A 24,330-nucleotide genomic window follows, 5' to 3' on the forward strand; every position below is an offset into this window, starting at 1 on the left:
CTTACACTGTACGTGTCTACAACTAAACTGTACACTCAGTGCCCACTACAGTCAATATAGATATAGATAGTACACTTGATCTAGTCAAGACCAACATTTATTACACAGGAGTGCTGTACAGAATCCATTAGCAGCACTGACCAGCACTACCTTGGGAGTTTATACAAATACCTCAAATTGCAGATACCTACATTTTCATGTTTGTAGCTGTATCCATCCTCTCTTTTGATAGAATGAACTGAATCCATTCTAGTTATCTAAAATAGCAAGGAAATTGTACAAAGGAAGAAACTGCGTCTGTTCAGAAAATACTATAGCACTATGGCTGGAGTGAAATATCATCACTCTATTATTATTGTTTAAATTCATCTTTTGCCTATCTCTGTATCTTCATTAATGCTCTTTGAAAGTATTTGCCTGTTTCCACCATCATCTTCTTCTCACTGTCTCGCTTTCATCTTAGTATCTGCTTTTATTCCTTTCTTTTCATATTTTCACAATTAATTTACTCCTACCCAGTTAAATGAAATGAATAAACATATGACCATAGATAACCAATATTTGATACTATCACATTATGTGTTTTTGTATGCCTTCCTTCTCTTCTTCTGCCTGTGTTTGGTTTTCAGTCTAAAATATATAAAGTTGATTTTTACTTTGATTTTTGCAGTAGCTAGCACAATGGGACATATTTCTGAGTGGTTCTTTACTTGTCACCATATGATTGATAATATAGATTTTTCTGGCCCTATTTAAATCAAAGTTTTTTTGTTTTATTTAGCTATGTGAAAGGTAATAAATTTGCACATATTTACAGTTCTAAGCATAACACCACATTGTCATTTATACAGTAAAATCACATCCACATTGCAGTAAATTAAATGATAATCTCTTCCTTCACATTTGCATTTCCAAATTCAACATGTTTTCTCTTACCAGTGGCTGCCTGAAGTCAGTAGGTGTCCTCTATTGAAAATACATATAGAAAAATGTCTCTCACAGTAAAATGATGCATTACCTACCAAACTTCGTATTTGTCTGAACTTCTTACATTATTTCTATTCACATATGTGTATTTGCAATCTGTAATTCCTGTCCTACTACACTATGTGCAAAACTAATCTTTTATAAACATCTCTTAGTTTATTATTCTCCAAAGTTTATTATGAAAACAAGTTATACTTTCATCCATGATAACAAAGACCATGACTTCACATTTTATTGTGTGGTTACAGGTGCATTTATGACTAGTATACTTTCCTGGAGCTTTGTGCAGTGAGCTTTTGTTACAGTTTTCTGCTGCATTTTGACAGTCAATTGAAATGATAAGTCACTCCTTTAACCCTGTTCATCTTGTTTCAATAGCTCTAGTCACTCCAGCATCTCAGGGACTAGACACAAACACCCATTATCAATTTTGGAAGAAAAAAATTGTAATCAGGAACTGCTTTTATGACATTCTTTTTTAGGAACTCTTATACTCTCTGATATATTATTTCTTTATCTCTAAAATAGAGTCTTAAAGATAGACACTATATTCTACTTTCCCAGGCAGGTTTTGCTTGACTAACCTGATCTTCTATGACAAGGTGACCCACTTTGCGGATGAGGGAAAGGCTGTAATGTTGTCTGCCTGAAATTTAGTAAAGCCTTTGGCACCATTTCCCATAGCATTCTACTTGATAAAGTGCCTGCTCATAACCTGGATGTATGTAGTCTTAGCTGGTAAAAATTGTCAGGATGGCCAAGCCAAAAGAGAAATAGTGAATGGGTTTAAAACCTGTTGGCAGCCACTCATAAGTGGTGGTGGGGACACTTCTGTTTAATATCTTTATCAATCGTCTGGGTGAGGTGATTGAGTGCACCTCCAGGCAGTTTGCAGACAACATCAAGTTGGGTGGGACTGTTGATCTGCTGGAGGGCAGGAAAGCTCTGCAGAGGCATCTTGGACATGGTGGCTGGATGGTCAGAGACCAGTTGTATGAGGATCGATAAGCTGAAGTGCCGGGTCTTGCACTCAGGTCACAACAGCCCCATGCAGGACTACAGGCTTGGGGCAGAGTGGCTGGAAAGTTGCCCAGTGGAAAAGGACAGGTAGTGCTGGTTAACAGTGGCTGAACATTACCCAGCAGTGTGCCTAGGTGGCCAAGGAGGCCAGTGGCATCCTGGCCTGTGTCAAAAACTGTGGCCAGCAGGACCAAGGCAGTGATTGTCCCCTTATACTTGGTACTGGTGAGGCTGCATCTGGAGTACTGTGTACAGTTTTGGGCCACTTTCTACATGAAAGGCATTGAGGTGCTGGAGGGTGTCCAGAGAAGGGCAGTGAAGCTGGTGAAGGATCTGAAGCTCAAGTCTTATGAGGAGCAGCTGAGGGGACTAGGGTTGTTTAGCCTGGAGAAGAAGGAGGTTCAGAGAGGATCTTATCACTCCCTACAATTACCTGAAAAGCCAGTTGAGTGTCGGTCTCTTCTCTCAAGTAACAAGTGACAGGAAATGGCCTCAAATTGCACCAGAAAAGGTTTAGGTTGGCTATGAGGGGAAATGTCTTCACTGAATGTATTATCAGGCATTGGAATTGCCCAGGGAAGTGATAGACTCCCCATTCTTGGAAGTATTTCAAAGATGTGTAGATGTGGCACTTGGGGATATGGTTTAGTGGTAGACTTGACAGTGCAGAGTTAGTGGTTGGATGTGATTACATGGTCCACTTAGATTCCTGGCAAAGACAGAGCTACTACCTGAAGTCATAAAATGTAGTTGCTAAATGTTAAAACAAAATTCCAAAATACTTGCCTCAAATCTGGGTGTTTATGAATTTCTTAGTTACAGTAGTCTTACCATAAGTCAAGTTTTTAAAGTAATTTTACAATTAGCAAAAAAAGGATGTCAGTGAATCAAAGACCATAGCTTCATTTATTTCTATGTATTAACATATTTGATTATTTAATATGAATGAAATTAGTATAATATCAGTTGGAAGGGACCTCCATCTAGTCCAACTGCCTGACCAATTCAGGGCTGACTAGACCATGTTGTTACCAGTGTCTTCAACACTGACAGGATTGAGGCATCAGCCGCCTCTCTAGGAAGTCTGTTCCAGGGTTTGACCACTGTCTTGCTGAGGAAATGTTTCCTAACATCTAGTCTAAACCTCCCTTGGTGCAGCTTTGGTCCATTCCCCTGTGTCCTAACACTGGAAACTGGGGAGGAAAGCTTTGCACCACCTTCTCCTCTTCATTTCCTCAGGAAGTTATAGAGAGCAGTGAATTCACCTCTCAGCCTTCTTTTTCTCCAAGTCCCAAAGTCCCCAGCCACTTCTCAAAGGACATTCCTTCTAGCCCATTCACCAGCTTTTCTACCCTCCTCTGGATGCATTCAAGGAGCTCCACATCCTTCTAAAGTTGTGCAGCCCAGAACTGCGCACTGTGCTCCAGGTGAGGCCACACAAATGATGAATACAGTGGGTTACTCACTTCTTTTGACCAGCTGGTTGTGCTGTGTTTGTTGCACCCACCCTTGGCTTTTATTTTGTTTGAGAGTAAATTAATTAGTTCTTAGCATATTTATGATGTCAACGTTTGGAAATGCAATGATTCTTTCGGAAAGTATTATATGCAAATAGATTCAAACCATTAAAAATGTTCCAATATGTTATTGATTTTATATACCAGGAGGACCTGACTCTTAAAGAGCTTAACTAATTTGTCTAGTAAAATCCTGTTGGAATTAACCAAGGTTTTGCCTCCTCTCCTAGGTGCAGAATATCCTTTAAATTTTCAGATCAAAATAGTTGAGCTAAAGAAAGGAATCCATTACTTTGCCAGAAATACCCAGTTTTCTTCCTAGGAAAGATAGAAGTTTATTCTCTTTTATAATCTAAGATAGCCCATTGCTTTTCCATTTGTATGGGAATGAAGAACAGTCTAAATATTGTAAAAATAAATTCTCAAATAAAAGAAGTTCTCAATAATTTGCAATTAAAGTTATCCTAAAGACTATGTTGATCATATCTTTCAGTGATTCCATGACCTTTTTGTTGAAAGATTTTTCTAGTTTAGGTATTACTTCTGTAGAGCCATTGCAATCAAAATGATAGAAACAGAACAGCACTAGGGCAAGATGGTTTTTTTTTTGTTCAGTTATGTCTTTATTGGGATTTTTTTCTGGATATTTGCTTATATAAATAATGCTTTAAAATAAAATGAATATGTGACATAGTAGAACACAGAGTGGATTGCAATGGTTTTTTTATTCACATAGTATTTAATTTCACAATCTTAAATAAAATTGTTTCATATATGAGGTTTTATCTTGTTGAAAGTGTTGAAGAACCATTCCTAGGAAAAGAAACTGATGGCTACAATCTCTATCCCAGATGATGCAATCAGAGAGTCAGATTGGAAAGGGCCTTGGGGAGTCTCCAGTCCAACTTGTTTCTCAAAGCAGGGTCAGCTCTGAAATCAAACTGTATCCATTTGGGTCTTGAAAACCTTCAAGGATGAAGCCCCAATATCTATGGATGAACTGTTCAATTTGCTTGGTTTTCTTCACAGTGAGGACATAGCACAATTTAAAAATATTTTTGTTGTTGTTTTTTTCTTTTGTTTTGTTTTATTTTATTTAGACACCCTCATATCCAGCTCTATACTGGGACAGGACTGGTATGTTCACAAAATAGGAGATGCTGGTTAATTTTGTGGTTGCAGCTTTAAGCAGAGGTTACATCTGCTTCCATGTTTGCTGCAGGAACAGGGGAGACACTGTAGATGTTTTCTACACAGATATTTAATGTTGAGCCTTTGTTGTGTACACCTTCAGCTGATGGATTATTTGAGATGTTCTGGTAGGTTTTATTCATTTTAAAAGTTGCAGGCTGATCACCCATGCTGAGAGTGACTAAAGTCAAGGAATGGGATTTTTAACTTGGCTCCATGTTTTTTGAAAAAAGTCTAGTGAATGCAAGCCTGGTGTGAAATGATGCTGCTGGCCTAACTGCAATGATGACATGTACTAAAATAGTCTACAGTGACTAATGATTTCTGATAGGAAATTCTAAGGCCTAGAGCTCTTCCTGTAGGAACTGTCATCAAACAGAGTTAAAAATGTGTCACTTTCACATTCTTCTTCATGCGATCTTACCATCCATAAAGAGTTTATGGGCATTCCTGTGCTGAGACTGAACTGACTGAAGAGCATGAAATAGAATTAAGCCAAAAAAAGACTAAAACTATGCTTTTATGCCCATTGACAAGATAGCTATATTCTTTTAGCTGATTCTATCATGTCTTCTTCATCCAAGAGCTGGTTTTATTCAAGAACTTTTCTTGTCTGAATTGCAGTCCATATTGCACTATATTCAGATTCCTGATACTAAAGATGATTTTATAGGACTGACACCTATTTCATTTTGTGTTGTTTTTTTATTATTATCATTGCTGTTGAAGTTGGTTTTATTGTTATATCATCCACATCCTTGTCATCATTACAGATTGTCTTGTTTTAAGCTGGCAAAATACCAACTACTCAATACCAAGTCAGAGCCTCTCTCCTCTCACTGAGAAAAGGGAGAAAGGGGAAAAAAACTCTCAAACTACATTTATGCTTAAACTAGCTACATATATTTATACAGAAAAGAGTAAAACTACAATATAACATACACTTAAAACAAGTTGGATATAACAACAATTTTCTACCTCCCACCCAAACCAGATTCTATCACTGTAGTTTTATAAGCACCCCAAAAGACACTCAGCAAGAAAGAGAAAGTATAACAACAAAATGTTTCTACTTCCCTGAAACTCAAACAAAATGCAAGTTGCGGCAGCCGGAGCAGGGACCTAGCACAGTAGAAGAACTTCAGCATGTCCTTCTTTTACTTCAGCCATGATGGAACTAACTGAACACCTCCCACTTCTGCACACGTCTTAGGTTTGCGTCATCTGGTATGAAATATTTCCTTGGTTACCCAGTCAGGTGGTACCTGCCTCCCAATCCACGTAGATTCTCTGAGCCTGCTAATTTGAGGCCTAGCTAAAACCACTACACAGATTAGCAAGGCAGTTTATTGGATAAACAGAGTTCAAGCATTCCAGGAACTCCTGGATTAGGTGCTCAGTATGCAATTTAAGAAAACATTGTGGCAACTCAGACTTAGCCAATATTAGAAAATATATAGCTGAACATAATTCAAAGACTCTGTTATGTAAGTATGATTTTCAGAATGACAAAGCTTTTAAACTGTACTCTTTACCATTGAAGCAGACAGTATTACAGAACTCATGTGATACAGTTCTAGCTTTTAACATTAATCAGTTCCATATATATAAAAAATTTCAAGCATTGCAACTTTATTAATGTGCATCATTATAATATGCCCTGCAGCATCACCAAAAAACTGTATCAAATAATCTCTATATAATGTCTTTCAAACCTAAGGATTTATGAATTTACACAGTTTTAAATTTCAAACTAGAGTCAAAAAGATAAATAAATATGTCTCTTTGAATTGAATGGAAAATTTGCTTCCTATATCGTATGGCTTCATAAAAATAGGAGAGAATTTAATCTGGTTGTATTGTACATTATTGCTGCTCTGCTACACTTAGCTACAAATTGAATTTAAATTATATCTTTTTTAGTTCAATTAACAAAACCATTGCTTTCATGATGTTTGCTTGCACTCAGTTCACTGCTCTTTTGTTCCAAAGAATAAATAAATCCTGAAAAAAAATTATTTCTCAGGGAATTCTAACCATTTACTATAATCCAAATAGTTAGTTGGTAAACCTTAATAATTATATTGATTTTATCTGTAGGTAATTTAAACTTTGGAAGCACCATTACGTGTACATTAAGATAAAACACTGATTACTTTTCAAGTCACTCTCTTAAGGATTAATTTAAATTCATTTATTATTTAGATATTTGTAGTTCTGATTTAAATTTTTCTACTGCCATATTACAATTAATGGAACGAATGACTGCTACTTTCTGAAATCTAGTTAAATTAGTTATGCTTCCTTTATCTCTCTTTCTTTGGTAATAAACATTTCATTTTGTATCTCATCTTTGCATATTACATACAAGTTAGTTTTAACAGTGAAGGCCTCTTAATGACATTTCCATTAATAAATTGTAAGTTATATTACACAAAATTCTCTTTATATTTTTTAATTAATCTTGGAAAGCGGTTCAAATTACTAAACTCAGAAGGAAATATTTTTGACTGTATATGGAAACATTCTTTAAATATTTTGCTTGATGTTGTAAGTACGGCATTCTGTACTTCCAGCAAGTCTGAAAAAAAACCTACATAATAAAATAAGAACGAAAACCTGAATTCAAATTAAAATAAACTACTAATCTTTGATGACAATATGCATTGTATGGAAAATTAGAGTCAAGTGTAACAAGATTAGTATTTTATATAATCATTTCACTAACTTTAAAATATCATAATGTTAGAGCATAGTTTTATTCAGACTTGAAATACTTTGATTCTGTAGGGGCCATTTAGGTTTTCTTTTTTTTCACGCTTCTTCAGGAGGTATAAAAGATAATCTGTTACACACACATGCATATCTCTATTCTAAGGACTGCTTTATTTAAAAAAGCAAAAAATATTTTTCAAGATGTACATGTAATCAGAAAATAATATAAAAGTTTCAATGCTTTTAGAAAAAAAAAGAATAAAAACAGAAGCAATGCCTCTTTTTAATGCACTTGGTATATGTAATTTTATTATTATGTCTCATCAGGTGCTACAACTATTGAAAAGTATGATCTCAGAACAAATATATGGATCCAGGCTGGAGTAATGAATGGCAGGAGGCTACAGTTTGGTGTTGCTGTCATTGATGACAAGCTGTTTGTCATTGGAGGCCGGGATGGCTTAAAGACATTAAACACTGTTGAATGTTACAATCCAAAGACCAAGGCTTGGACTGTGTTACCACCTATGTCAACACATAGGCATGGCTTAGGTAAGATTTTTAAAAGATGCCACAATTTTCAGTTACATCATTTGCAATGGAAAACTCAATACTTTTAAGCAATCCTTTAATTCTGACAGTAACAATAACTTTTTTTTGTAATATTGTTGTTAGATAACTAAGTATACAGAGGGTTAAGTAAGTTTTTATTATTTACCAAAATAATTTTGGAAAAAAAAACCCAAAAAAACAAATAAACAGCAGAGGGACCCTGAAGCTTACACAGGTTAATAAGAAAATTGGGGTCTGTATACATTGATTTTGAAAAAGAACATTTTTAATTTATGAAGCAATCAAGGTATTATTTTTAATCAGAATTATTTGTTTTCATTTACTTATTATGATAGAAAATAAAGGTTATAAAGACCGTGCCAATGATGGACTGATGTGCTTTACAAAGTATTTGTAACAAGAATTTCATCATGACTAAGACCATGTTTTTTCACAGACTGTTTTCAGATAAGCTGGGTTTTGTTTTGGTTTTAATAGCATTATCCATGCCATTGTCATCATTAATCAAGCCACACTATATTACTCTACTGTTTTTTTTTAAATTAAGCAAATGACAGATTTATTTCTTCCTTGGAAAAACAAACAAAAAAAGTGGTCCTTCTAGTATATATATCATGTATATGCAGTAGGAAAAAAGCTCTAATTTATTCAATTACATAAGTAATTTTGTGATGTTTCAAAAATATACCAGTCTTCCAGAATGTTGCGTTACTAGTTTAAGTGCTGTTTCCAAGGGTGTTAAAAGTACAACAGCTGCAGCTATAACCCAGGAAATTATTAATAAAACATTATGGAATTCTTGATAGAGAAAAAAACTCTTCACAGTGGCAAAAGAGATGGATCTATGATCAAAACCCTCTGGTGATGAGTTAAAAAATAATTTCAGACTGATAATTTTGCAGATGCTTTTGGTCAATGGTTTTAAAAATGTCATTATAGTTTAAGTTGAAGAGTGTTGAGGTTATGACTTGGGAAAAAATGGTATATTTTCTGTGGGAAAAAAATAAAGGAACAGGCTATGCATTTGACTACTTGAGGGTTTTTTTCTTTTCTGTGGAATCTTTTTGATTTTTCCTATTGCTTTTTGTAACCAACATGTAAATGAGGACAGAAGCATAAACTGAGATGATTGCAGTTGTTTGAGAAGCATTAGAGATTGCTCTTTATTTGGAATTGAGTAAGAATCATAATATATTTCTTCCTGAGAAGCTTAGTTAATAGAATGTAATTACTTTTTTTATTGTAGCTTTTTTCTAAGTATCCCATAAAGTTATTAGTTTAGTAAAGGCCCTTTGTAATGAGAAATTAGTCTGAAGTAGTAAATCTTTTTTGTTTGTTTGTTTTCTAAACTATGTGCTATGGTATGTCCATGTAATGATAATGTTAGAGCAGTTTGAATTGGATTTTGTATACAGGATTAGAAATAAACACCCATCCTTTTCACAGCTGTCTTTTCGTTGACTCAAGAAAAATTTTCAGGCATACTCCATTGTAACTAAAGTTACAAGCAGGTAATAAAATTCACTTTATTCTGTCTTCATGAAATCTTCAATATATCCATGTGTATATAAGTTGATGCATGTAGAAATGAGGAAATAAAAACAGATAGGTCTTGAAGTGAAAGTACATGGTGCAGGAAGTTGTGTGTTAGGCAGTTTCAAAGCTGCCAATGAAAGATGAGGGAAAGCTCTGGTAATGGTAGTGTTTGGAATAAGTGGTGCTAAAATACGAAAAAGAAAGCGCAGACTGTGAGATGCAAAACTATTATTGAAAGGGACTCTAATATCCCTGTTGAGTAGTTCATAAACCAGAATGTAGTATGAAAGAGCAGTAAGACACCAGAAAGGCAGTAAAAGGCACAAATGAAATATAGATAAGGTGAAAACAGTCAGACACAAATACCAAATCAGAAATCATACAAGGAAGGCAGAAAGAGACTGAAAGAATGAAGATGCAAAAAAAAAAAAAAAGAGATTGTGGTTTATAAATTCGGCGATTCTGCATCCACTTTTCCAGTTTCTTTGTTGAACTTAATAGTCTACACAGAGGAGGAGAGAATGGAAATATGGAACCAGTGATAGACTAATTAAAATTTTGGATATCAAATCCAGTGAAACCATGATTTAAAGGAAAAAAAAAGAACTAAATAAATGATTGGTACTCAGCTTGTCTTTCCAAAATAAACAATTTAAGTGCCACCGTGAGAAAATTAGGCTTCTGGTATAATTAAGGGAGAACAGTCTTTCAGACTTTTAGGTGTTCTAAATTGTCTTTTTCTTTTGTAAAGAGTATCTAAGCTCCTCTTTTAAATTTTGGCTTTGTAAGTATACTGATCTAACTATCCATAGTCAAACATGTATTTGCAAGATGATCAGTGTGGGAAGGAGGCTAACAGGGTATGGCATTACCTAATAAAATCCACAGCTTATAATGGAGGCAAGTTAAATATTTTTCCTCCTCCCTTCTTGGAAGAGAGAATTTTGCCAGTTGTCATCATCTGAGTGAAAACGTTATAAAATTATTCATTGCTGATGGGAAAGTCTTAGATTTATTTATATGGGACAGAGGCCTAGGGTAGATAGAATTCATTCTACAAAAATGTAAGTATCTGCATCTGAGTAAAATTCATTTATGGTAGCAAAAATATGATATATATATGGTAACAGCAAAAGTTAAAGGATGAGCATAAGGAAGGAGCCACACAAATCATATTCATACTTCAGCAGATAAGGTTTGCACTACAGAGTACAGCTCACTTAAAATTTTGGTACTATCATTCACCAAAGTATTGTATCACATAAGTTATAGTCCTTTAGAGCCAAGTTAAAGTCTGAAAATAAGCTATAAATCTTTTGGTTCAGAAGGAGATGTTACTACCAATATAATGTTTAGAATCTAAAATGGAATTCCCAAATCAAATCATCATAAAAAGGATCATATTTGGACAGTCTAGTGCTGTTTAGATAGAAAAAAGAATCTAAATCCCTTCTTTATAAGGACATTACAGACTAGAACCACAGCTTAAATTACCTTTTAGTAGATATACCTAGCAATAGAAAGCTCTTTTTGTTCCTTTTTTTTGTCATTTCACAGAAAAAACTAATAGGATGAGCTAGCTTTATTCAGTTATAGAGACATTAAGAATCTGAATTATACAAAAGCAGACCCAAAGCAATGGCAGTTTCTTATAGTTCAAATTTGGTCATTAAGGCTATTGACTGTCAAATGTAATTTTACACTTTTTGGTTTAGAAGTTACTTTTGACTCTAACAATGCTGGTGAACAGAGCAAATACACCAAACACAGCTGCAGAATCTTAACTGATTTTTTTTCCTTTAAAACACAGAGGAAAATAATCATAAATAAGTCCTTAACCAAATGAGACAGAAGATTCTCAACCAGCTGAAAGTAGTCCTATGTAGTTGCAATTGTTTAGATATGGCCCAAAAGAAAAAAAAAAAGCATGGATTTACAAAAGAATTAACATGTCTTGCTTTCCAGTAAGTAATCCACTTCTCAGAAACAAGACCCTTTTTAAAATAAATATAGAACTTTGCAATTGGACTCAACATAAGGACATACAAAATCAGCCTATTCCTAGTCTTATGTCGCTCTTTTTTGACCTGAAGCACTAATTTGGACTTATTACATTTCAGCTTCAGATGAATACAGGGGTTTTCCATCGACTATGAGTAGAATAAAAGCTTCAAAGTGACCTACAAGAAAAAAAAGTGTTCTTTTAAAAAAATATTATGTGGTTTTTTTTCTTAATAAGAACATTTTTAATGTTTTCTGTGATAGCCAAGAATAACAAAAATTGGAAAATTATAATTAAGGACAAATATAAATATTTTTTCAGTCTAGATAAATTAGATAGATTACATTTTCCACTTCTTAACTTCACAGGTGTTTTAACCTAGAACACTTTATTGAAAATATATTTTAAAAAACTGTTGTATTTCTCGTAAAGCAAATATAACTTAGGTTCCAGTTGCACTTGAACTTTTAAAAAGAAAACCAAAGTTTTATGGAGTGTGTATGTAAAACTTGAGAGGTGTCAAAAATATATAAAATATATTTAAAAACTGTTTAAGATGCAAAACTAAAACAAAAATATAGTAAATTTGTAGGAAAAACCATCTATTTAAATAAAACTGATATAGTAATGAACTACATAATACCTTAAAGGTCTAGGAGCAAAAAAATAGGTAGTATCAATGGAACTGTTTACCAGTTTAGTAATTTCTGGTAGAATTATCCCTTTGTAGAGCAGCAAGTGGGAAAAAAATCTATATAATAAAATTTATATATATATATATATAAATATTGTTATGAAGCAAATATTTTAATCCCTCTGCTTTCCCTTGATGAAGTGAAGAAAGTAATTAATAACAGTAAATTCATAACATTTCAACAGCTTTTTAAAATAAGCCTACAGTGCAATATCAGAAGAAGTATTAGATACTAGAAACCTTAATAGATCCAAAATAGCAAAACAATATCTGAAACAAGTAAACTGAAACAAGTAGAGGAGAAACCAAAGGTAACACATAGGTTGATACCACAGATTTATAATGAACAAGTCATTGCAATAAAAATACAGTTTATGAAGTCAATATGGAATACTTTATTTCATGCCAAATGAACTTTGTTTGGAAAGAAAGCCTTTAAAGAATGTGTTACTTAAAGATTTTTTTAAACACTTTGACCAGGAAAATAAAGGGGACAGGATTTATGAGCACAGTAGATCAGATCCACAGCAAAGTTGACCACTGACTTGAGTAATCTCTGTGAGTTTTACCTTTTTCGTTAAATATTATAAAACATAGATTATTGCATGTTGAACACTGAAAATGTAATGACAAATGATACTGCTCCTTAGACCTAGTTTGAAGGTTAATTTTCAAGTCAGTGAGAGCTTAACTTTTGTCTTCTATTTTGAAAAGTTTTGCCGTGGCAGTTAAGCAATGATGCTATTTGAGATAGTGCTTAGGTCCTAATAAATACATGCTTGTCAATGGAGTTGCAGTCTATCAGAAAGGCATTGTAGAAACCATTAAAGTATACTAGGAATATAAATAAAAGCTTGGTACAACCTTAACACATCCATCCATGGTAAGTGTAAGATAAACTATAAAAATGTAGAAGATAAAAGGGATCTTTGCTCTTCTTCCTCCACTAACTTGCAGGATGGCTCCTTCTTTTTATGTATTACCATTGCTGGGCTACTGAGGAGGTAAAGATAGCAAATTTACATCTTCCATTAATATACAAAAGAAAATAAGTAGAGTTTTCTTCTGGATTTACTTTTTCTTCTTGAGTTTTGCAGCAAAATAAATCTAAATTTTATGTATGTTGTGTGTATGTAAAATAAACCAGTCTGTGGAGATTAAAAAGTACAGAGGCAAAGAGATAGATGTATGAGAATCAGAGATTCCATTCTGGACATCAGGGCAGATATGAACCTGCAGTGTCCTTATGGGCTAAAGGCTGGAAACAAAAGGCAAGAAGAAAGAAATGACAGTAAAATTAAGAGGCTTGAATTAACATTGAAACCAACAGATTAGGTCATACACTATTGGTATGATAAAACAAATTATTTATACTTAATTAATTTCCCTAAATTGCTGTAAGCAGAGCAACTTTTTATAAATAAGGGTTCTGTATTTCCAGATGTATGCAGCAGTATTTAGATACTCAGAGCAAATTACCATGATTTCTGTTCAAATCAAGCTTAAATTGATAGAACTGTTACTGACACATCCTCTACATGTCAAATCTACAGGATGCTCTGCTCATGCAGGAAATCTGAGATGCTTTTGGACCTTGCTACATTGGCAATCATAAACAATACTTTCTATCATGAAGATTACATTCATATATTCTTTATGTGCTTCAAGAGTAGAAAAAAATTGTTCACTGCTTTGTTACTTGTGCAACATGTGATACCATTTTCCACATTGTGTTGGTTTAACCCAAGCCAGAAATTTAGCCCCACAGAACTACTGGCTCGCTGCCCCACAGTGGGGTGGGGGGAGAAGCAGAAGAAAAAATGAGATAACTTGTGGGCTGGGATAAAGGAAATGTAATAGGTCAAGCAAAAGCTGCACGTGCAACGAAAGCAAAATAAGGAATTCATTCAGCATCTCCCATTGACAGGCAGGTATTCAGCCACTTCTAGGAAAGCAGAGCTCCTTCATGTAGAACAGTGACTTGGGAAGATAAACACCATAACTCCAAACATCTGCCTCCCCTTTATTCTTCTTCTTTCAGTTTTAAATGCTGAGCATGAGACCATACAGTATGGAATATCACTTTGGTCAGTTTGGGTGAGCTGAGAAAGAATCATCGCCCATAAATGTTTAAGTCATGATCCTCTTGAAAACACCCTTTTCTTCAATTGTAAATCTTTCTAGGTGCATCAGCATCTCAAACAGCAGTGCTGTACTTGTATGTTCTCCCTCTCTGCAAGGTGATTTTAGTACACAGAAACCCCCACCATCCATTGCCCTCCCCCAAACCCCAACAAACTAAAAAAAAGGCCCAAACTTATCACCTCCTAAGCGTTAAGTAGAATAGTTCAACAGACTCACTTACCAGAGCACAGAATGCTCTGGCATAGCTCTATTGTTTACCCGTTCAGAAGCAACGTTTAAGAGATTATTTTGAGAAAATTTTTTATGCAATATTGTCTAGTACTATGTACCTTTATGTAATTGAATTACTTTTATTTTTTCTTGTGAGATCTCAGGATAATTATGTCATTCTAGCTGGTTTCACTGTGTGTTGACGTAAGGCCTGACTATTTTAAAGTATTTTCTCTACAATGTTGATTTGCATGTGTATTAGATTTTTTACTTTGGGTTTTTCTCCTAATCTTGTTAAGCATTACAGGGATTTATTTTTTTTTCTGCATTATTAAGTACATTTTCGTTGTACTTGAGACCTTCAGTGAGTAGTAGATCATGACCCAATCCTCTAAAGAGTTACAAATTATAACAGCAAGACTTATAATAATTTCTGAGTCATGTTCTCAGGATAATAGTGTGGCAGAGTTAAGAATCTAGTGTCTTGTCTGAAAAACTGAATGTAAAGAAAGAATACACAAGTGGATCTTCTATTAATTTTCATTATATTAACATGCTGGTGTAATATCTTGTGGCCCAAGAGGGCAGTGACATTTCTATAATTCCTTAAATCAGCCTTAATACTTGCTTGTGAATAAACATGGGAAGAGGTATTTTCAACAATGAGTAACTGAATATTCACTAAGGAAGGCAGGTCAGGTCTAATTCTCCAGTTAATCACACACTAAGTTCCCAGCTTGGCCTATGGCACTCTTATATGCAACATCCAAAATATGGTAATTGTATTTCATATGCAGTTACTATTACAGTTGTGAGAACTAAATACAAGATTTAGTTCACTGATACATAAAATTTAAAACAAACTGGACTTTACTTTCTTTGACAGCACTGCTATGGAAGAAAAGCTAAGACTTAAAGAGGGCAAGAACAGAGTAAGAAAAAGCAATAATGTTACAATTAACACAAAATTGTCTAATTATGCATCTGTTCATGTGGGTGAGAAAAGAGATTGTTCAAAATGTACTCCTACCTGGAAACTAAACAAATGCAGAGCTTAAAAGTTTGGAATAAAGTCTGGGTGTTATTTATCAAGTTTAATACTTGGATTACAAATCACTGATTTATTTGCCTTATCACCTTCAATGTCATTATATAGTCTATGCCTGTCCTCTTCTTAAAAGGCGATGTCCTTATTTAAAATATTAGTTCTTGGATACAAGTTTATCCTTCCCAGTTTAAATTTCATGTCTCTACAAATATCCAAATGCAGAGACTACAGTAAAGCTAGCACCATATATCATTTTTTCTTTGCTAATTTGTAACTGTGTTTCCTGTTATTTTATTAAAAAATGACAGTTTTTAAAATTTCACTCTGAAATTTGATCCATCAGGCAGGTAAGAAAATGCAGAGTTTAAAAATAATAGGCAGTGTTCCTTCATTTTGTAACATCATAGAAAAGCAAAGTAAAAATCTCATTCCAGTCTTCAAGTATAAATATTTTGAACTGTACAGATCTCAGCACCTAATTAGATATAATAGGGCTTTTGCAGCATAACTTTGTGAAGGCAATCGAAATGCCTGCCATTGCACACTGGACAATATTAACTTTTTAGATCTCAGTTTAAAAATTACACTGTTTGCTTTCATAAATTCCAAAGTCTAAATGCTTAGGAGAATTATTTTCCAGATACTTTTTTTGTTTCTTTGTTTCTGTTTTAGTTCACAAATATGTGAGTTTCGGATTGTACTGGTAAACTGCAATACGTTGAGACATAATTTAGCTGGCACACTTTTTAGTCAAGATTATACATATTCCTCCAAAAGCATCTTTTTTCCAGGAAATCAATTTTAATAGATACTGATTATTGACTGAGTAAAGAGCAAATACTAAGTTATTGAGCATTTCAGAGTTTTCATGGAAACATTAAGGTTTCTTTGCACTGTACTTACTGCACTTAACTACTCAATATATTACTGAAAACATATCTCCTCTTAAGAAAACAAGTTGTTTCCTTTCCTAAAAGAGATGTTTATAGTTGATTTTCTGGTCTCAGCTCTCCAGCAACTCTATGAGGACTAGCAAAGCAAAACTGTTTACAGTGTTGTGAAAATAAAAATAACTCATCAAAAGATGGGTAGAACAAATTAGTCCCTCAATGCCAGAATTATTGTTTTCTATAAATTGAAAAAGTCAGATCTGATTCCACCAGTTTCCAGTGTCTTTGTTCAGAAAAATAATAACCTTTATTATTTTTAATGTAATTCTCTTACAATAAAATACTCAATTTCTGAATGTATTATTGCTTTTCTCAGGAAACAACAGAGTGTTAGTATCATATGAAACATTAAATCCAAGAGGATTTCTTCTTTTCTTGTGCCTTAAACTAGTTTTGCCAAATTATTGAGGATGAGATATAGAAAGAAAAGCTGTGAGGGCCTTGTGTCCTTTCTCTTCTCTTAACAAACTTTCCTGAAAGAGCTAACAGTATTATTCTTGTGTGCAGTTTGCTTCATAAGACTTCAAGTGTCAGCTGAAAATAATTATTTTCTCATTTAGGAAGAGGAAAAGCTCATTCTATATAAGATATTTTAATAAAAACATTATCTACATTCTGAGTGTAAATATAGGTGGATGTTTATTATCTAGTGGACATAGATGACACAAATCAACAAAATTATGTGCTCTTATGTCAGTTTACTGTAGGACAAAAAATGAACACGAAAACCTGTTTCATGGAGTCAAAATGAACTCTGATCTTCTAACACACTGTTCAGTATCTTGACTGCAAAACAATGAAAAAATATCTCAAGAGACCATGCAGAAATTGGCTGCAGCATTTAGAAAAAAAATATAGGGTGTGTAGAGTTCAGTACCTTTGCTCTTTAAGGAGAAGGAATTCTACAGTGTGCTAATAGGATTGGAACTCTGACATTTCAACACAGGCTACTTAAAATGAATTTAATTTTTTTCCATTAAAACAAATGACCTGGAACATTCAGGAAAGAAAAGAGAATAGTCTTGTTTCATCAGTTTCACTGGAAAATATTTTGCTTTGTGATCTTTCCAAAATGTTCCCTTAAGATTTTGATTGTTGTATTGCCATTTCCAGTTACACTGGACCATTCAGGAACTTCAGTACAGGTTTTAACACAGATGGGATATGTGCTGCAATCCATTGTGTATAATAAGAAGGCTAAAAGCAACACTGTTAGGACTACCCTTTAATCCATATATGCAATATAAAAATCATATTGAAGTTCTGTCATCTAAGCTTTGAACAAATTCAAGTGCTTGAATTCAATGCTTGAATATTGAATTCTTCATATATGTTGCAGTCTGTTGTACCATAAAACGTATTTTTAATTATTTCCTTAGGGAAGTTGATTTCACTATTAATACTACTCATTGGAATATTTTGAAACATATGGTGCAAGTATTGCCTAACAGTGAAAGAAAATACTTCTTCATTGCTTAGAATTTTTCTAACTTGGTTTCTTAGAAAACATAAGAATTAAACAGTGGGGTTTCATAGATAGATGGCTTTGAGCACAGGTAATAGGGTTAAACAAGAGATGCAACAGTTTGTGCAGCAGCTTCCACACATGGGACCCAGAAACTACTGAAGGCAGTATATTGGTTTCTGTAATGGCAGCTCTAGGAAATATGGCCCTGAAGAAAAGAAGGGCCCAGGAGGGCTGATAGGTTTTTCAAGAATCACTTGCTTTTATCCATATTCATGTACAGGAAATCAAGCAAGAAGGTAGGAGGTCTGCATGGATGGATTGAGAGCTCCTGATTAGGGGCAAACTAAAAGAAGAAGCATTGCAAGAGGTGAAAAATGCACAACTGGCCCAGGAGAAATACAGAAGTGCTGGAGGGATCAGGTTAGGAAAGCCAAAGCTCATTTTGAGTTGAACCTGATGGATGACTGGAAGGGCAACAAGAAAGACTTCCTCAGTTTTTTAAGCAGCAAAAGGGAGACAAGGGAAAAAGTGGACTTTTTTTCCTGATTGGGGTAGGGGGCTTTGTGAGAAAGATGACAAGAAAGGCTGAGGTACTCAATGCCTTCTTTACCTTTAATTAAGACCAGCTTTTAGAATCCTAGGTCCCTGAAACCAAAGGAGGAAATCGGAAACAAGGACAACTTGCCCTCAGTGTGGTAGGACAAATTTAAGGGATATTTAAGCAAGCTGAGGAGGTACAAGTCCATGGTGTGCTGGTTTAAAGGTGAACCAGCAGTGGAAAAGAACTCACCACGAGAGAGATTATAAGTCAGACCTAAAATTTAATAATAATATTACAATAACAACACTGACACACAAGGGAAATTGCTTTCAACTCACAAAACCCAGCAGTATAACCCAGTGTCCTGGGGCACAAACCCAAGGGGGTTTGTTTGCCCTTGTGCTGAGACCCCTGTGGTTCCTCCAAGTCCAGAGCAAAAGGAAAGGAAAAACCTGTTGGTGCAGGCAAGGGCTGTGGTCTGGGCGAGAGCGGTGATCTCCTCCTGTCAAGGTCCTGCTGCTGCTCTGGATCCGACGAGAGGTTTCCGAGGTCTTCTTACCCACCACTTATGTACCCTCAGGGAGCTCTCAGTCCCTCCCCCTGGGCGGGGACTCACACAATGGGTGATTAACTCTGGGAGCCAGGGGGTGTTGAGCTGTTGATGGCCCATTAGCAGCTCCGCCCCCCTCAGGCTGGGTGTGAAGGTGATAATGGCTCCCTGGGCAGCTGCTGCTAATGGCCCATTGACCTTGGGGAATGAATAGAGGGGGGGGTAGAATACACAGCTTTGATCACCCCCACACAGGGTTAGCTGGTCCCTCCTGCTGAACTAGGACACATGGAATCTTTAAACATGCACCTGTGGGTGTGGAAGGAGGTGGCTGTAGCGATGGTGAGGCCATTGTCACTTATCTTTGAAAGGCCCTGGTGATCTGGTTTCTGAAGACTGGAAGAAAAATGCTACATGTGTCTTTAAAAAGGGAAAGAAGAGTCTGTAAAGTTACAGGCCAGTCAGCCTCACCACAGTCCCTGGAAAAGTGATGGAGCAAATAATACGGGAACAGTTACAGTTCATATCAAGTTAACTGGGAATAACTAACAAGAATTTATGAAAGTAAAATCATTCCTGACCAACCTGACTAGCTGAACAGCCAGGGTTAAAGAGTTGTAATCAGCAGTACAGACTTCAGCTAGAAGCCACTAGGTGATGTTTCCCAATGGCCAGTGTGTTCATCATCTTCAGTATTGACCTGGATGATGGGACAAAGTGTGTGCTCAGCAATTTAGCAGATGGCAAACACAGTGAGGAGTGGGCGACAGTTCTGCTGCCGTCAGAAAGAATAGAACAGGCTGCAAAATGAGCTGATAGAAATCATCAAACATTACAGAAACTACTATGATCCTTAATTCATAATTCCAAAAAATCTTTGCCATCACTGCTTTAAACTACAGAATACTATTCTTTCATTTAACTGGTTATCAACTCCAGTCACCAGGTTTTATTATTCTTTTACAGTTAGAGTCTTAATCATACAGTCTATTCTTTATGCAGGTACTTATATACCAGCATTAGATTACTGCTTGGAAAAAAATATCTTGACAAACCCTACATTTCTTATAGAATTTCCAGCATGTTTTCCCAGTTTAAATTGGTATTGTTGCAATTCTTTCTGAAGTTATTTTGTGCCATTTACCTTTTTTACACATACTAAACCTACATTCATAATTTTTCATTGGTACACCATTAAATGAACTCCCTACCACCTATTACTATATGTTTCTCAATCTGTTCCATTTTGTATTTATGCTTTTCAGATATCTAGAAATATCAAAATAAAATTCAAAAGAAGAAAAGAAAAAAACTTAGGTGTTACACTACTTCATGGAATGCAGCACATTTTGTGTTTCTTTTATTTACTCGTTAAAGAACTGGAGTTGGACCACTAATATATTGATTTTACATTTTCCAAAAATATCATCTTCACTTACATATATGGCTACAGCTATACCAGAACAAAATTAATTCAATATTGCAGAAGGCATTTGTGAGATACTGGATTCAGAATTCACTGTATTATTTTATTCTTGAGTTGGAGTCAATCACCTTGTGTGTGTGTTGGGGTAGTGGCAGTTCGCAGTCCACACAGTCAGGCTGCAGTCTCCTGGAAATACAGAACTTCCATGTCCAGGCTGGGTACCGCATGGGGCAGCTGTCAATCAAAACAGCAGCCTGGTATCCTGCCCACACTCCACCCCTGGATCCACTGACTGGCTGCACCACCTTCACTCTGGCCTGGAGGGCACTGAGTGGTCACTGGCTGGATGTTCTACCTGGGAGGGGTGGCCACAGTAGCCAAACCATATAAATACAGGAGCACATGATTTCCACTTTGCCTTTTCTCTTGTGACCTGTCATTGCCATGTGAAGCTTCCAACTTCCATGGGGCTCTTTGGTGGTAGCTATTTAATTCTCTTATTCTAACCTCTTTCTTTACTTCTCTCTTCTTTCTTTATGATTTTAATCTCTCTTCCTTTATTCTTTACTTAATCTCTTTTGGGTAACTTAAAGCTGATGGGTTGTCTTTTACTAAGTATTCCGAGGATTCTCTTGTGCTGGGTACTTTAGTAAAATGCTTCTGCCTTGGTTGTATGTTACTCCTGTGAACCTTTTGCCAAAATGCCTATTTTCTCTGTAAATTAAAAGAAATCTCTTGAGAAAAAGTGTGTGGCTTTTTCTCTTCACTTGAGGTGAAGGTATTAAAGAACTAAAAGGCTTTGAAAAAGTTCAATGGGTGACCTCTTGGAGCAATACTCCCGGTAAAGCTTGAGGTTTTGAGACTGGGGTCTTTCAGCATTTGTCCAGTGTATTGAAGTTTAGTGGGCCAGAACTGATTCAGCTCCTCAGGACCAAATGTAAAGATGTCAATGCATTTAGTATTCTGTAAAGAAGAGACTTTAAATATTCAAACTTATAGTATGTTAATATGTGCTACATTCAGCGGCATGGACGATTAGTTTTGTACAGAAGCCTTTCTGTCTTGGTCACATCTGAAAAGAATAATTTTCCTATAATTTTGCCAGTAAATGTTACTCTTACAGAAGCAATACAAACAGGCAGTCTTGTCTTGGATACCTTGAAATTGTCCAAGAAAATAAGCTTATGGATTTTGCTATTAGTGTAGCTGTGACTATATTCACACCTTTTAGAAGATGAGAATGACATGAATCTCACACCAAACCAACATTTTTATTATGACACTTTTCTAACTGCAGCATTTCTTTGTGTCAATGTAAGATTTAATTTATGTGAAAATGGAATTGAACATCATGATAACAAAGTATGGAGAGGTTATTCAGTAAGATTCAGACAAATTCAGAGACTACTGATATACTTAAAAAGCCAGTTGAATTCACAACACACTACAATTTGCTAAATGCAAAGTCATTGGGGAAAACTCAGAAGGAAACGTACATCTCACAGGCATTGTATAAACTCAGTAAAGTTCTCATTAGAAAAACAGAGGAGCCAGTGAAGACTATTTTCTGTATAAAACCCAGTTAAAGAGAAAAGAAATGCACAGAGAAAATAGCATTTTATTAATACAATGAACATACCAGTTTTCATCATCATTAAAACAATATGGCGGAGGGAGGGATAAAAATCCATGAACATGCAGGAAGAATGGTATTTTGATTATGGGGAAAGCAAATTTCCTACAAAAAGTAACTGAAATAATTGAGGTGGCCTAATTTGCAGCAAGAAAAAAATGAGAATGAAACTCAAATATGAGGAACTTGACAAAAAGTATGAAATAGTGAATGAGATAGAGTAAGCTGAGGGCAACTCTTTATATCCTAATGAAAGCACTAATAAGCTGTTTGAGGAAGTGAAAGCTGGAAATTTTAAAAATTATGAGAGATGTGTTTTGACGTGCATCATAGCTTCCCTGAGAAATTCATTGCATAATAATACAACTCTGCTTATGTGTTAAGATGAGAGAGCCTTTATGCATTTATCTAGTGATGCCTCAGGGTATATTTAATTTTTTTTATACATTTTAGAAGTAATTGTAGTAGACGTAGATTTTAATGTACCAGTAAAAGTAACCCCAGTAGCTCAGTATTTACTTACCAACCCTATATCAATCCCTCAAAATTCCATTATCTGTTTAGTCTTAATTTCAAGGTAGAATAGCAGAAAAACACCTTAAGGCCTGCACCAGAAGATACAAACACAGGCAGAGTGACCTCCAACACCAGAACTTTGGAAGGCCTTCAAGAACTCTACATGCTGTAAGGAAGACGAAGATTATAAAAGAGGGGTTCCAGATTCTTCCAGGCTCAGTTCCCAATGAGGTGGACCAGGGGGTGGAATGAGGCAGAACTGGGGAATGGGTGAATAGGGATTGGATGGACATTATTATAAAAACTATAGAACCAGTGTCAGAGGGTGCGTGCGTGGACATGTATTCCTGGAGCCTGGAGGCTCATTAAATCTTCTACTCTCTATCTTATCTCCTACTAAATTAGCCTAGAGTTTTTTCTTCACAGTCTTTCAGGCAACACTAGACACCAATTCTGTATGTGTGTATGATGTATAGAAACATCCATGCACCTAAACTTTCTTTGAATGTGATTAGGTTTTTATCCAAACAAGGATTTGATTTTCTATTTAACTGTACATTAAAAGAAGAGTATGTGGATGAAAAGTTAAAGAGTACAGTGTTGTTATAACAAACCATAGCAAACACTTTTTTGACAATGTAAACCTCTTTGTTTTGTAATTAAACATATTTAAGAATATTAGGTATTAGAATAAACAATAAAATCCACCCCAGAACTACATATATTATACAGCATATTATCCATTAATTTTTGTGTGAACACTGACATGCCTTCCAACATGTTACTGGTTTTGTTCTGAGATAAGTTACTGAGTTATATGGATCATGACTTCAATTTAATAACCACTTTAATATTATTGAAAAATTATAACTGGAACATGTGATTGAAAGAAAGCATTTAGAAGCAAGACAATTAAAAACTCTGAAGATTGAGTTCACAGAATGTTCTACAGAAAAAGATGAAGCTCATGCTTCATACAGAGGAAAAATTTTGAAAGAGTTAGAAGGGCTTTCTAATTATTTACTTTTTTATGTTAAAAAAATACCAACAAACCAAACCCAGCACCCAAAGTGCAGGAACACCTTTTGCAAACACTGAGAGGAAACATATTCAGTCTCATCAATATAGTTTTAAATTCAAATAAGGTTTTAATTAACGACTTTTCTGAAGTAGAACAAAATATTTCTACACAGCAAGTGGAAATTTTAAATTGTTTTGAACGAAAGATAAACTTCTCAGCAAGAACAAGCTGAACCAGTTCTGTGAAATTTTAATGACCTCCTGTTTTCTGACTTTCTGATGAGTTCAAATCATGTGAAATGGAGTGGGGAAAAAAAAAAGACATTGACTTAGAAATAGAATTGGATTTAGCCTGAGATTTTTCAGAACAATGTTCATTTGGCATCTTGAATTCATAGAATGGAATTAGTGAGCTCACTTCCTTGTAACAAATGGTGCTTAGCTATCACTTATCTTCAAGAGCCTTCTAAGCTTAACTGAAGATATAGTGAGATACATAATTCATTAATTCCTTTGACTGGGTTAAAAATTTGTTTCTTATTTAAATATTTCCTTCTTCAGCTTTCATATTTCAGTTTTGTTTTGCTT

General features: G+C 35.0%; 1 protein-coding gene across 1 annotated transcript in view; it reads left to right on the forward strand.

Annotated features, from left to right (window-relative positions):
* KLHL1 (kelch like family member 1) overlaps positions 1–24,330 on the forward strand; it is a 229,987-nt gene that overhangs the window by 181,489 nt on the left and 24,168 nt on the right. Inside the window, exon 7 of the mRNA XM_071570584.1 lies at positions 7,758–7,982. Within this exon, the coding sequence (XP_071426685.1) occupies positions 7,758–7,982 (225 nt within the window). The remainder of the gene's footprint in view (positions 1–7,757; positions 7,983–24,330) is intronic.

Source organism: Pithys albifrons, chromosome 1, assembly GCF_047495875.1.
Source record: "Pithys albifrons albifrons isolate INPA30051 chromosome 1, PitAlb_v1, whole genome shotgun sequence".
NCBI lineage: Eukaryota > Metazoa > Chordata > Aves > Passeriformes > Thamnophilidae > Pithys > Pithys albifrons.